We start from the raw sequence: 12,207 nt of genomic DNA on the forward strand, positions 1-12,207 counted from the left end.
AACAGTGCCCCCTAGTTCTGGACTCACTCACAAGAGGAAACCTTGTCAAGGCCGTTCAGGATCTTGTATACTTCAATCAAATCATCCCTCACTCTTCTAAACTCCAGTGGAAACAAGCCCAGTCTATCTAACCTTTCCTCATAAGAGAAGCCACTTATTCTAGATATCAATCTAGTAAACCTCCTTTGAACCACCTCCAATGTATTTACATCCTTCCTTAAATAAGGAGACCAAAACTGCACACAGTATTTGAGGTGTGGTCTCACCAATGCCCTGTAAAACTGAAGCATAACATCCTTACTTTTATGTTCAATCCCTCTTGTAATAAAGGATAGCATTCCATTAGCCTTCTTAACTATTTGCTGTACCTGCATACTAACTTTTGGTGACTCGTGTACTAGAACACCTAGGTCCCTCTACACCTCAGAATTATGCAGCCGTTCTCCATTTAAGTAATACTCTGCTTTTTTGTTCTTCCTGCCAAACTGGACAACTTCACATTTTCTCACATTAAACTCCATTTGCCAGATCTTTGCCCACTCACTCAACCTATCTATATCCATCTGCAACCTCCTCATGTCCTCTGCACAACATACTTTCCCACCTATCTTTGTGTCATCTGCAAATTTGGCTACCATGCCTTCACTCCCCTCATCTAAGTCATTGATATAAATTGTAAAAAGTTGAGACCCCAGTGCAGACCCCTGTGGGACGCCATTTATCACATCCTGCCAATCAGAAAAAGATCCATTTATGCATACTCTCTGCTTTCTGCCATCCAGCCAATCTTCTATCTATGCTAATATGTTACCCACTGCACCGTGCACTTTAATTTTCCGTAATAATCTTTGACGTGGCACCTTATCAAATGCCTTCTGGAAATTCAAATACAGTACGTCTACAGGCTCCCCTTTATCCACTACGCATGTTACTCTTTCAAAAAACTCCAATAAATTGGTTAAACACGATTTTCCCCTCACAAAACCAGGCTGACTCTACCCAATTGCCTTGAGCTCTTCTAAGTGCCCAGTTATAATCTCCTTAATGATCGATTCTAATAACTTCCCCACGACAGATGTCAAGCTAACTGGCCTAGAGTTTCCTGTTTTCTGCCTCCCTCCCTTCTTGAATAGAGGGGTTATATTTGCTACTCTCCAATTTGATGGAACCTTTCCAAAATCTAGCGTATTTTGGAAAATTAACACCAGCGCATCAACTACCTCATTAGCCACCTCTTTTAAGACCCCAGGATGCAGTCCATCATTGAGATTTGCCAGCCTGCAGCTCCATCAGTTTTCTCAGTACCGTTTCCCTACTGATTTCAATTTCACCATGTCCCTTTCTCCCGTTCACGTCCTGATTTGCAGTTATTACTGGAATGTTTTTTGTATCTCTATAGTGAACACAAAAGCAAAATATTTGTTCATTTCTTCCACTATTTTCTTATTATCTACTATTAGAGATTCTGCAAAGTCTGTATGAGGAACAGGTACCAAGTTAAGAAGCAGAACCTCAAAAATAATAATCTCTGGAAAGTTGGAGCTGTACTGTTGGGCAAGTTTACACCTGAACCATGCTGGGACGAGTATCACAAATCGCATAACTAGGGAAGAACAAGAAGGGTGTCACTCTCTAGAGGACCAACATGCACTTTACTTACTCTTTTCCTTTTCAAGTACCTGTAGAAACTCTTGCTATCCGTTTTTACATTTCTAGCTAGCTTCCTCTCATACTCTAATTTCTTTTTCCTGTTTAACCTTTGAGTCATTCTCTTCTTTATATTCTGTCCAATCATCTGACCTGCCACACATCTTTGTGGAGCTGTATGCTTTTTCTTTAAGTTTGATGCTTTCCTTAACATCTTTAATTAACCACGGATGGTGGGTCCTCCCCTTAGAATTTTTCTCCATGGCAGGAATATACTTATTCTGAATACTCTGAAATATCCCCATAAATGTCTGCCACTGCTTCTCTATTGATCTACCCTCTAGCCTAGTTTCCCAATTCACTTCAGCTAGCTCAGCTTTCATCCGCACATAGTTGCCCTTATTTAAGTTTAAGATACATGTCTTAGACCCGCTCTTCTCCCTTTCAAATTGGATGTAAAATTCAATCATTTTGTGGTCGCTGTTACCTAGGGTTGCCTTCACTCTGAGGTCATTAATTAACCCTTTCACATTACACAATACCAAGTCTAATATAATCTGCTTTCTAGTTGGTTCCAGAACATGCTGCTCTAAGAAACTATCTCAAAAGTATTCTAGGAACTCCTCATCCAGGCTACAACTGCCAATCTGATTTTTCCAGTTTATGTGTAGATTAAAATCACCCATGATTATTGCCATTCATTTATCACAAGTACACAATATTTTCTCTTGAATACTTTGTCCTACACTGTGGCTACTCTTATAGGGCCTGCAGAGCACTCCCACTAATGACTTTTTTCCCCTAGTATTCCTCATCTCCACCCAAATTGATTCTACATCTTGATCTCCTGAACCAAGGTCATCTCTAACTATTGCACCAATGCCCCCTTTGATTAACAGTGCTACCCCTCCACCTTTACCTAGCTTCCTATTCTTCTAGAATGTCATGTACCTTTCAATATTAAGGACCCAATCATGGTTGTCCTGCAGCCACATCTCCATAATTGCTATTAGATCATATTTATTCACCTCACTGTGGTCCATCAATTCATTTACTTTGTTATGACTGCTACGTGCATTCAGATAGAGAACCTTCAGTTTTGTCTTTTTGTTACCTTTGTAACATCTAGTCTTGACTGTTGATTCTGAAGTTTTTTCTCTCTGTCCCTTCCTGCCATTCTCTGACCCTCATTTTTCATATTACTTTTTTGCTCTCCTGTCTTGACTCTACACCTTGAATTGCTACCTCTACCCAAACTTGATCCCTCACCCCTCTTGTTCTTCCCTAGTTATGCGATTTGTGAGGATACTCGTCCCAGCATGGTTCAGGTGTAAACTATCCCAACAGTACAGCTCCAACTTTCCAGAGATTATTATTTTTGAGGTTCTGCTTCTTAATTTGGTACCTAGTTCCTCATACAGAATTTGCAGAATCTCTTTTCTAGTTCTATCAATGTGTTGGTACCTACATGGACCACGACAACTGGATCCTCCCCTTCCCACATAGTTGGTCTGGTTTGCTGCAGAGAACTGCCGCTATACTATCGCCTACTACCACTACATTCCTTTTTGGTCCCTCCACTTGAACGGCTCCCTGCACCACAGTGCCATGGCCAGCCAGCTCATCCACCTTGCAGACTTCACTTTCATCCACACAGGCTGTGAGCACCTCACACCTGCTTGATAATTGCAAAGCCTGACGCTCCTCCCCTACTGTAAGCCTTACTGACAGTCATATCCTCCTGTCCATCACTGCTGACCAAAACAGATGACCCTCTTCTAAAAGGTGTGACTGTCTTCTGGAACAAAGATCCAGGGGCAGAATTTTTCAGTCAGCGTGCGGGGGCAGGCCCGACACGCTGATGCGTAAAATGACACACGATATTTCGTTGGGCGGGCGCGTGCTGGAGTCAGCTGCGCACCCGCCAATATGTAAATGGCCTACTAAGGCCATTAAGAAAGCAATTCATGTAATTAGTAACACTGTCCGTCCAACCTTAAGGTTAGCGGGCAGATGAAAAGCCCAAGCAGCCTTCATGTTTTTTAGGAAACCTCACCCATGGAGCTGCCTCAGGGAGATTGAAGCGCTTTGAAAAAAATAAAGAAATGCATTAAAAATTTAATGAAACATGTCCCATCTCATGTGACTGTGTCACATGAGATAGGACATGTTTTAATTTTTCATAAAAAGTTTTTATTTAATTCATAAAAGCTTTAGGAAACCTCATCTCACTCGTGGATGAGGTTTCCTAAAAAATGTAAAGACCACTTGGCCTTTTCGCCTACCTGACAACCGTCGGGCAGCATAAACTTGAAATTAATTACTTCGTTAAAGGCCTTAATAGGCCTATCAATTATCGGTGGGCACGCAGCCAACTCCGGTGCACACCCCCCAAGTGAAATATCGCGAGACAGCGCGATGGCGTCAGGACGCACGCCCGACGTCATTGCACGTCATTTTACTTGCCGGCGTGTCGGGCCTGCTCCCACATGCTGACTGTAAAATCCTGGCCACTGTCCCTTAGACTGGACACTTACTGGCTTCCTGTGACATCACAGTTGTTTTTTTTCTTTTTCCTGGACTGTGTTCTTTTTAAACTGAAGTCTCTTCTGCTCTCCACGCCCTTTTCAGACTGAAGCCCCCACCCTTTTTAGACACCACAAGGTTTAGAATTTACACTTCTAACCTCTCCTCCTCTGGTTATTCCCATTGCCTCTGTTTATGCACACCTTGACCTGCAAGAGAGGGAGAAGGGTGTGTCAGTACGTGTATTGCAATTTGTTTAGGTGATGTAGCTGCTATGGTTGAATTGCTGGTAGTGTGTGCAAGCTGTGAAATGTAACTATAAGGCTTGCAGCAGTGCCAAAGGTGTGAGGGTGAAGTCAAGCATATGAATGTTAGGTATGGGTCTGATTGACAGGGATAGCTGATGGTGAATGATAGGTTTGTGATGAATTGTACAATGTCTGAGGCTAATGGTGCAGCTGGCAGGCTATGCCATTTGAAGACGCATTCATTGACCTTGACCACGTGTGAGGTCAGTGAACTTCTTATGGCACTGCATCCAGGTCCTTGGGGCTTATCTCCTGGCATTGAGCTCCACAGCTTTCTGCTCCTGCTGCTTTCCGAGAGTTTGCCTGGAGGACCTCCTGGCCCCCGACATATAATGGTTCCCAGGTCAGATTTACTTCCTGGGTGTAGAACAGCACCTGCTCCAGTTACAACCCACCCCCCACTTTAAGCAGTGGAGGCTGGCTTTAAGTGGTGCTAGGAAGTTACAATTTTGGTCCTGCTGCTAGTGCATACAGCCAATGAACAGTTCAGTTAGTGGTGGCTACATGCAGCAATCATGTTAATCAGCAGGCAACTGGAAGATAGCATGCTGCCTGCATTTCATCAATGGGCACAGATTAATTGCATACTGTGATCCTCATGCCTGTGTTGGGGAGCTAGCAATTTAGCCCTCTTGTCTCGTGACCCAAATGAGATGTAATTTTATCATTCAATGCATAATTTGGGCTACTTTAGATCACAAAGATAGTATATTGTGCATATCATTTATTTCTCTCCTTGATTTCATTTCTGCCCATGGCGTTGTGATCTCACCAAGTTAGGAATACTATTTTATACTTTTCTCGCACATGCTGAAAGACCTTTGTCTTTTACTTCCATCTTTCCTTTTCCTAAAAAATTACATGAAGGAATTCTACAGACCTTTCGTAAGTGTGTGCATTCCAGACAATGGCATTCTGTGTTTCCTTTGATCCTTAACCATCAATATCTCTATCTCTGTAAATATATATCTCTATCTTTCTTTTTGTCTCTTATGTTTACATATATATAAAATATTTTTATAATATATGCACACAGTATATATATATTTGTTCCTGCTTTCTTGCTCTTTCACTGTCTCATCCGCTAAAGACAGTAAAATTTTTCTTCAAATCCTTGCGACAGATCTTTTCCCTAAGTAAATTTAGTATACACTATGGTCTAAAATTTCACACAGTAGAAGAGCTGGCACAATACATTATTTTTGAAAGCAGCGGGAACTACTTTAGTGGTTGAGGGCAAAATGCATTTAATTTCTCTTTTTCACCATCAGCGTTTTATTTCTTTTCCAGAAGCACAGATGCAGTCAGTCAAATGGCAGTCAGTCCCGTAAAATCAGCTGACACAACCACAATTACTTCAGGAGCCCAGCAAGAGGTATAGATTATTAAATACATTGCAATAATCTCTCTCTTTGTCTTCTGGTAAATACTTACACATTTCCACATTTTTGAAGATGTGTGCTTTTGTAACCATCAAAAAGCTGCAGTTCAGTTCTCTGATGATGCAGATTTTGTAGATTAAAAGAAAACCATGGTGTGTAGGCAATTAAATTGCTTGCTATGTAGATACTTGTTGCTCAAAAGGTTACTGGGAAAGTCTTGACTTTACTTTGGGTATCAGGTTAAGGGAACTGGCTAAGCTGTCCTCTCATTCACCTGCATATAAACATTTTGCAATCAACTGTCTTGCATTCCTTATAAAATTATGAAATTTGAGATTTGATCCTGTCTAAAAGCAACAGTCATTACTTCTTTAATGAAATGTGATTATCTTTCCTAATTTTAATGATTATTCAAAATAAAATTATTTATTATTGTTTCTTCCTGTCATAAATCTGTGCACTTTTAAACTGATACCACATTTTTATAAATATATTTTCTTCATTCCTCCTTTTACATTTCTCTGCATCACATATCGTCCCTGTAAATCAAGATGGATGCCTTCCATTCTCTATTCAGCAGACAGGAACAATCTAGCAGAGAGGTTGTGTGAATTTTTATACTCAGCTATTAGAAGATTTAAAGTCAGGATGTTACAACAATAGCATAGACATTTGTTATGTGAATTTCTCTTGATTGAAGAAAAGTTGGCATAAATAGTGTTGATAATGTCACTGGTGGAATGGGTCTGGAATTATTGAGCCTGAAGGAGCCAAATTAGCTGTATTGAAATGATTTAATCCTGAAGGGCCCAAGAAAAGGAAAATATTTTTTATCCAGTCAAAGCAACAAGTATCATTTTGAGAAGTAGGTTTTGGCAGAATTTTAAAGGTGCTATTACTAGCTTTTTATTATTATTGATGGTGACTATTACTGGCTGAAAGTATGCTTTCTAACTTTATTTTCAAGAAAGAGACCGGCACATCATTACTCCAAAGTGGAATGGATCTGACTGCATTTAAAAATATTCAGCATGTGCTACTTACTAAGGTAAGTTTATTGAGAAGCAGTTACTGTGTCTCAGGAACTGATGTTCATTTGTAGGAAAAATAATTGTAGAGCCACATTATTGGATATACAGAAAATATATGGACATGTTTAATCAAAGAGTATTTTGTGCATATAAAAAGGTAATTTGAAATTAATTGTTTACTTCTGTTCACTTCTATCAGACAAGTGAAACTGCTGCTCAGCAGCCCTCTGCAGCAATGATTAAACGTTTAGATTTTAGCTATCATTGTAAGGCACATTGTAATATTTCTAGCTAATTGGCATAAAGCATTGCTTTGAAGTATACAACTGTTTGGCCCCAAATTTGGCTGGGGCTGATTGTGAGAAGGGGAGAGGACATTGTTCAAGAAACCCAAAAGACTGGGTTGCTGTGGATTTTGGACTCCACGGTATAGATCCTTTAGTTCAAACATGTTCTGTCCTGAAGTCAGTCTGATTGATCAGCTTGGCTCCCTGTCAAGCAAGAAATGCCCCAGTTGAGGCCTTCAGGAAGGGAGCCAATGCTGGGTTGTAGGAACATGTTCGGGGCGGGTCCAGATCTTGCGGAGGGTTTGTTGCTCATATCTTGGATGAGATCCTCTCCCTTATCCCAATGTTGGTGGGAGGGTTCGTATGCCAGGCAGGGAAGGAGGTAAGCTAGGTGGGTGAAGAGGAAGTACTCCTGCTCCTGGCCCCCACAAGTGGTACTGGAAAGGCACTTAGTCCTCACCTGCCTTTAGCTACTGGGTTTCCCAAGACCTGGGAAATTTGGTCCACCAGAGTTAAACCTGGAAGACAGGTTAAATATGAAGCACACAACCTCATTATAATATTAAAGAGGCCTGCCCACCTCCCGGGAGTGGGTTGGTTGCCTGCCTCAGTTAAAACCTCAAGTGGGCAGGTTGGGGTCAGGTTTGAGATTTTTTGTAATTTAACATCCCACCCAAATTCAACCTACATTTCTTTTTGTGGTTAAAATTACTCCCTTTGTAACAGAACTGATCTTGAAACATCCTAGCTCTGTAGAAACAAACTAAAAGGATCCCGGGATATGACATGTTAGTCTTGTGACATCTGGATCTGGATCTGCCACACAGTAAAATAATTACCAGAGCAAGAAAACTATCTGGCTGTCTGAGTCTTTCTGTCAAATCCATCTATGCTAAACATCCTTTTAAATCCAAGGCCATGTTGACAAAACATATACTTGCTGCCCTGAGAAATATGCAAGATGTATTGGATTTCGAATTTATGTCTGTTAGCACTACCAGATGAGAATATTTCCAGGAGGTTTTGGCTCACTATCAAGTCTTTCTCAGCTTGATAATGAGTTATCTGCCTCATATTACACTTCAAAATTTTCCCAACTAAGCATTATCATTCCTTTGAGATGTCATTCCTGGATTAAGTAATGGCAGACTTTTTGTACCCATTTCTCATGAAATGAATAACTGCCTTTAATAGTTCTGGTTCTAATGTATCTGTGCATTTATGTAGATGTATAAATAAGAAAGCTAAGCATGATTGCTGTTTTTATTTGTACAGGATCAAGGTGGACTTGGAATTGCAATTAGTGAAGAGAGTACACATGATGGTGTCGTTATTAAGAGTCTAACGGAAAACGGTACAGCATCAAAGGTAAGTTAGAAGAAAGAACTTAACATTTGTATAGCACTGTTCAAGACTTCAGGAGGTAATTAATTACAGGTAATTAAGTACTTTTGAAATCTACCCAGTTTTAATGTAGGAAATGGGACAGCCAAGTTGAGAATAGCAAGATCCCACTTTTAGTGATGGTGATTGAAAGATAAACATTGGCAAAGACTCTGCTCTTCTTCAGAATAGGTACCATGGGACAAAACTCGGGTTTTGTGTTCATGTCTCTGGATTGGGTCTTGAACACACAACTCAGTTGAAAATACATTTATCTTGTGTAAAAATAATCAAGTACTGACTTACTGATATATATATTAATATATATTGCAGTAGTGCATAGGCAAACTTCTCAGATAGTGAGGGTGAAAAGGCTGCTTATAAAAAACATTCTACACACAGTTTCAGCAGTGTGTGGTATGTGTTTTGAAACATTGGCTGCTTGCAGTATTCTGTGACAACACACACATGCATATATGTGATAAGGGTAAATGATTTTTTGTAAGCACTAATGAGACACCATGAATGAATAAAGACATAAAGGAACAATTGAGGGTAAGGAAAGGGGCATTAATTAAGTACGTAGACAGCAGAGGAGTGCATGATAAAAGAGAATATAAAGAGATTAGGAGAGAAGTCAAAAAATTACTTGTAAGGCAAAGAGGAACTAAGGAATTAAATTATCAAGGAACATAAAACTGCAAAATATTTTGCAGGCACATCAATTAAAAAAATGAAGGTAGGGATGGGATGATAGACATCGTCGAGAGACGGCAGAAATATTAAATAGTTATTTTGCTTTGACATTTAACAAGGAAACCTAATCAGCTAAACATAAATTAGTTCATCTGCCACAATATCTCGTTATATTATTCGGTGTCATACTTTGTTTTATAATGCTCTTGTGAAGCACCTTGGGACGTTTCATTATGTGAAAGGTGCTATATAAATATAAGTTGTTATTGAGATAGAACAGGCAAACATGACATTGGATGATGAGCTGATGATGAGATACAGCAAGTGCATTTAAAATAAAAAAAGGAACTATTAAATAACTAAGCAAACTCAAAGTGGATAAAACCCCTGAACAATTAGGATTATATCCACACGTTTTCAAAGAACCTAGGAAAGAAATAGCAGAGGAATTATTACACAGATTTAATAATTTGTTGGAAACATGTAGTGCCAGAGGACTGGCGAATAGCTAACGTAATACCGGCATTTAAGAAGGGGAATAGAACATGTCTAGGGAATTATAGACCAGTCAGCTTAACATTCAAGATAGGAAGAGTAATAGAATTGCTACTAAAGGAGAGAATGGAAGAACATCTAGAAACAAAAAAAAATGAATAATGCATTTTAGGGGAAGCTAGGCAAGCATATGAAGAAGAGATAGAGGGTTACATTGACATTTTCATATGAGCACAGACGGGAGGAGGCTATTCAAATAAACTGGCATGGAATGGTTGGGCGAATGATCTGTTTCTGTGTCATATATCCTATGCAATCCTTTTATGTAAGACACAACATTTGTTTTATTAATCAATGTCTAATAGATTCTTGTTTCCACAGGATGGAAGGGTTAAGGTTGGGGATCGTATCTTGGCAGTGGATGATGAACCTGTTGTGGGTCACCCCGTTGAAAAGGTTCTGTATCTGTTTAATATTGCATTTTATCTATTATATCATGTAGTTGTTTCTCTACATCGCATTAGTTAATAAGTCCCCACCTAATGTAAATATTTGTTCAAAGAAAGCCTTGCTTAGGCACCAACTAATTTTGTATCTATATTACAATTCATGATGAATAGTGGGTAAAACAAAATTTCTGTCACATGAGGGGCTCCAGCTGGAAAAATAACTGTTCCACGGGCAATAGTTTTTCTCAATTTAAGACGTCCTCAAGAGCTAAACCATTGCAGCTCATCTCTTGAATTTGGTTCTTTTCAAATAAGGCCTCTTAGGACTGAATTTTACACCGGATCGGGCAGGTTCGTGCCCAACCCGATCTGGCGTGAAATCGCGTGAGCGTCACAACATCATCTGGTGCTCGTGCAATACTTCGGTCGGCGGGTGCGTGCAAAAGTCGGAAGTTTGCCCGCTGACAATTAGGAGGCTAATTAAGGTCATTAACGGCACAAATGTCTTTAATTTTACGTTGCCCGTCCAGCCTTACCTGGCGGATGGGCGAATCAGCCAGGCTGCCTTTACATTTTTCATGAAACCCCATCCAAAGGTGGGATGAGGTTTCCATGATGAAATAATATAAAAATAAAAATTGGTGGACAGCATTTTTATCATCTTTATTTTCAGGTGCTTGATTGGGATGCTTGGACATTTTTTTTCTGCTTTTCAAAACTTTATTGGAGGATTTTCAGGCCCACAGCTTCCTGAGACAGCTCTCTGCCTTAGGGAGCTTTCTGTCACTGTTGGCCCATGCCCGTGTTGACGTCAGCGCCCACCATCTACCCACTCCCACCCTGGCAACACTGAGCTTCCCAGCGCACATTTCACACTGGCTAGCCGTTAATTGGACAGCTAGCATGAAATCGCAGTCGGGGGCCGATCGCCGTCGACAGGCCCGTTCCCCTGCCAATCCTGAGCCCGCCAACCCCGCCCGCCGACCTAAAAATTCTGCCCTTAATGTTGGTTTGCAGTATTGATTTATCCAAGATTACATTGAATTTAATTATGGCCATTGGTACCCAAGGGAGCCACTAATTCCATTTTCAATGTGCTATCTGGGTTACGTACCATTTGCAAGTTGAGATGCTTATCATGGCATCCCTAATACACTGCTCAGAAAGCAGGTTTTTTACACATACTAGCTCAGCTTCTAGTGTACTTGTGCATTCGCAGCTTATACCCAATTGATAAAATCCCCCTTTGGTATGGTTTTTCTATTGGTTATCTGCTTATTTAAGCAGTGTTTTTTTAATTCATTCATGGGATGTGGGTGTTGCTGGCTAGGCCAGCATTTATTGCCCATCCCTAATTGCCCTTGAGAAGGTGGTGGTGAGCTGTCCTTTCGTGTGATTTTTATATTGGTTATCTGCTTATTTAGTCAGTGTGCATGAATCCCAGATAGCATGCAAATCATTAAAGCTATGAATCTCGATAGTAAGTACGATATTAGACAAATATTGAACACATGAATAATATATGAATTATAGAATGTTATAGCACTGAAGAGGGTCATTTGGCCTGTTGCATCCATGCTGACTCTCTGCAAGAGCAAATCAGTCCATCTCATTCCCTAGCCCTTTCCCTATTACCCTGCAAATGTTTTCTCTTCAGGTGCTAATCCAATTCCCTTTTGAAAATCATGATTGAATCTGCCTCCACCACACTCTCTGGCTGTGCATTCCAGATTTTAACCACTGACTGCATGAAGCAATAGGAAATTACATTGTCCACTACTTAGGTGGCGGTAACAATCAGTTTAATTGTGCAGTGCAATTTCTGGCACATGATGAATATGGCACAAAACCAATTGTTTGTGCATTCTTCCAATATCTGTAGTCCCGAGACCTTCCAAAGCCTCCCTTTTGAATGAATCTTCTATTCTCTCCTCATATTTAGTAAAAGGTTTCCTGTGATATGGTCCACTAGCAGTGCACTTTGCTTTTCTGTTATTTGCAAA

The 12,207-nt window shown here is 40.2% G+C and overlaps 1 protein-coding gene across 16 annotated transcripts in view; it reads left to right on the forward strand.

Annotated features, from left to right (window-relative positions):
• The window catches only part of mpdz (multiple PDZ domain crumbs cell polarity complex component), a 420,746-nt gene that overhangs the window by 339,656 nt on the left and 68,883 nt on the right, over positions 1-12,207 (forward strand). For all 16 annotated transcript variants that reach the window (XM_078570536.1, XM_078570535.1, XM_078570542.1 and 13 more), the window contains 4 exons: positions 5,772-5,856; positions 6,831-6,911; positions 8,457-8,549; positions 10,137-10,211. In XM_078570536.1, the coding sequence (XP_078426662.1) occupies positions 5,772-5,856; positions 6,831-6,911; positions 8,457-8,549; positions 10,137-10,211 (334 nt within the window). The remainder of the gene's footprint in view (positions 1-5,771; positions 5,857-6,830; positions 6,912-8,456; positions 8,550-10,136; positions 10,212-12,207) is intronic.

This window comes from Cetorhinus maximus, chromosome 2 (assembly GCF_964194155.1).
Source record: "Cetorhinus maximus chromosome 2, sCetMax3.hap1.1, whole genome shotgun sequence".
Classification (NCBI taxonomy): domain Eukaryota; kingdom Metazoa; phylum Chordata; class Chondrichthyes; order Lamniformes; family Cetorhinidae; genus Cetorhinus; species Cetorhinus maximus.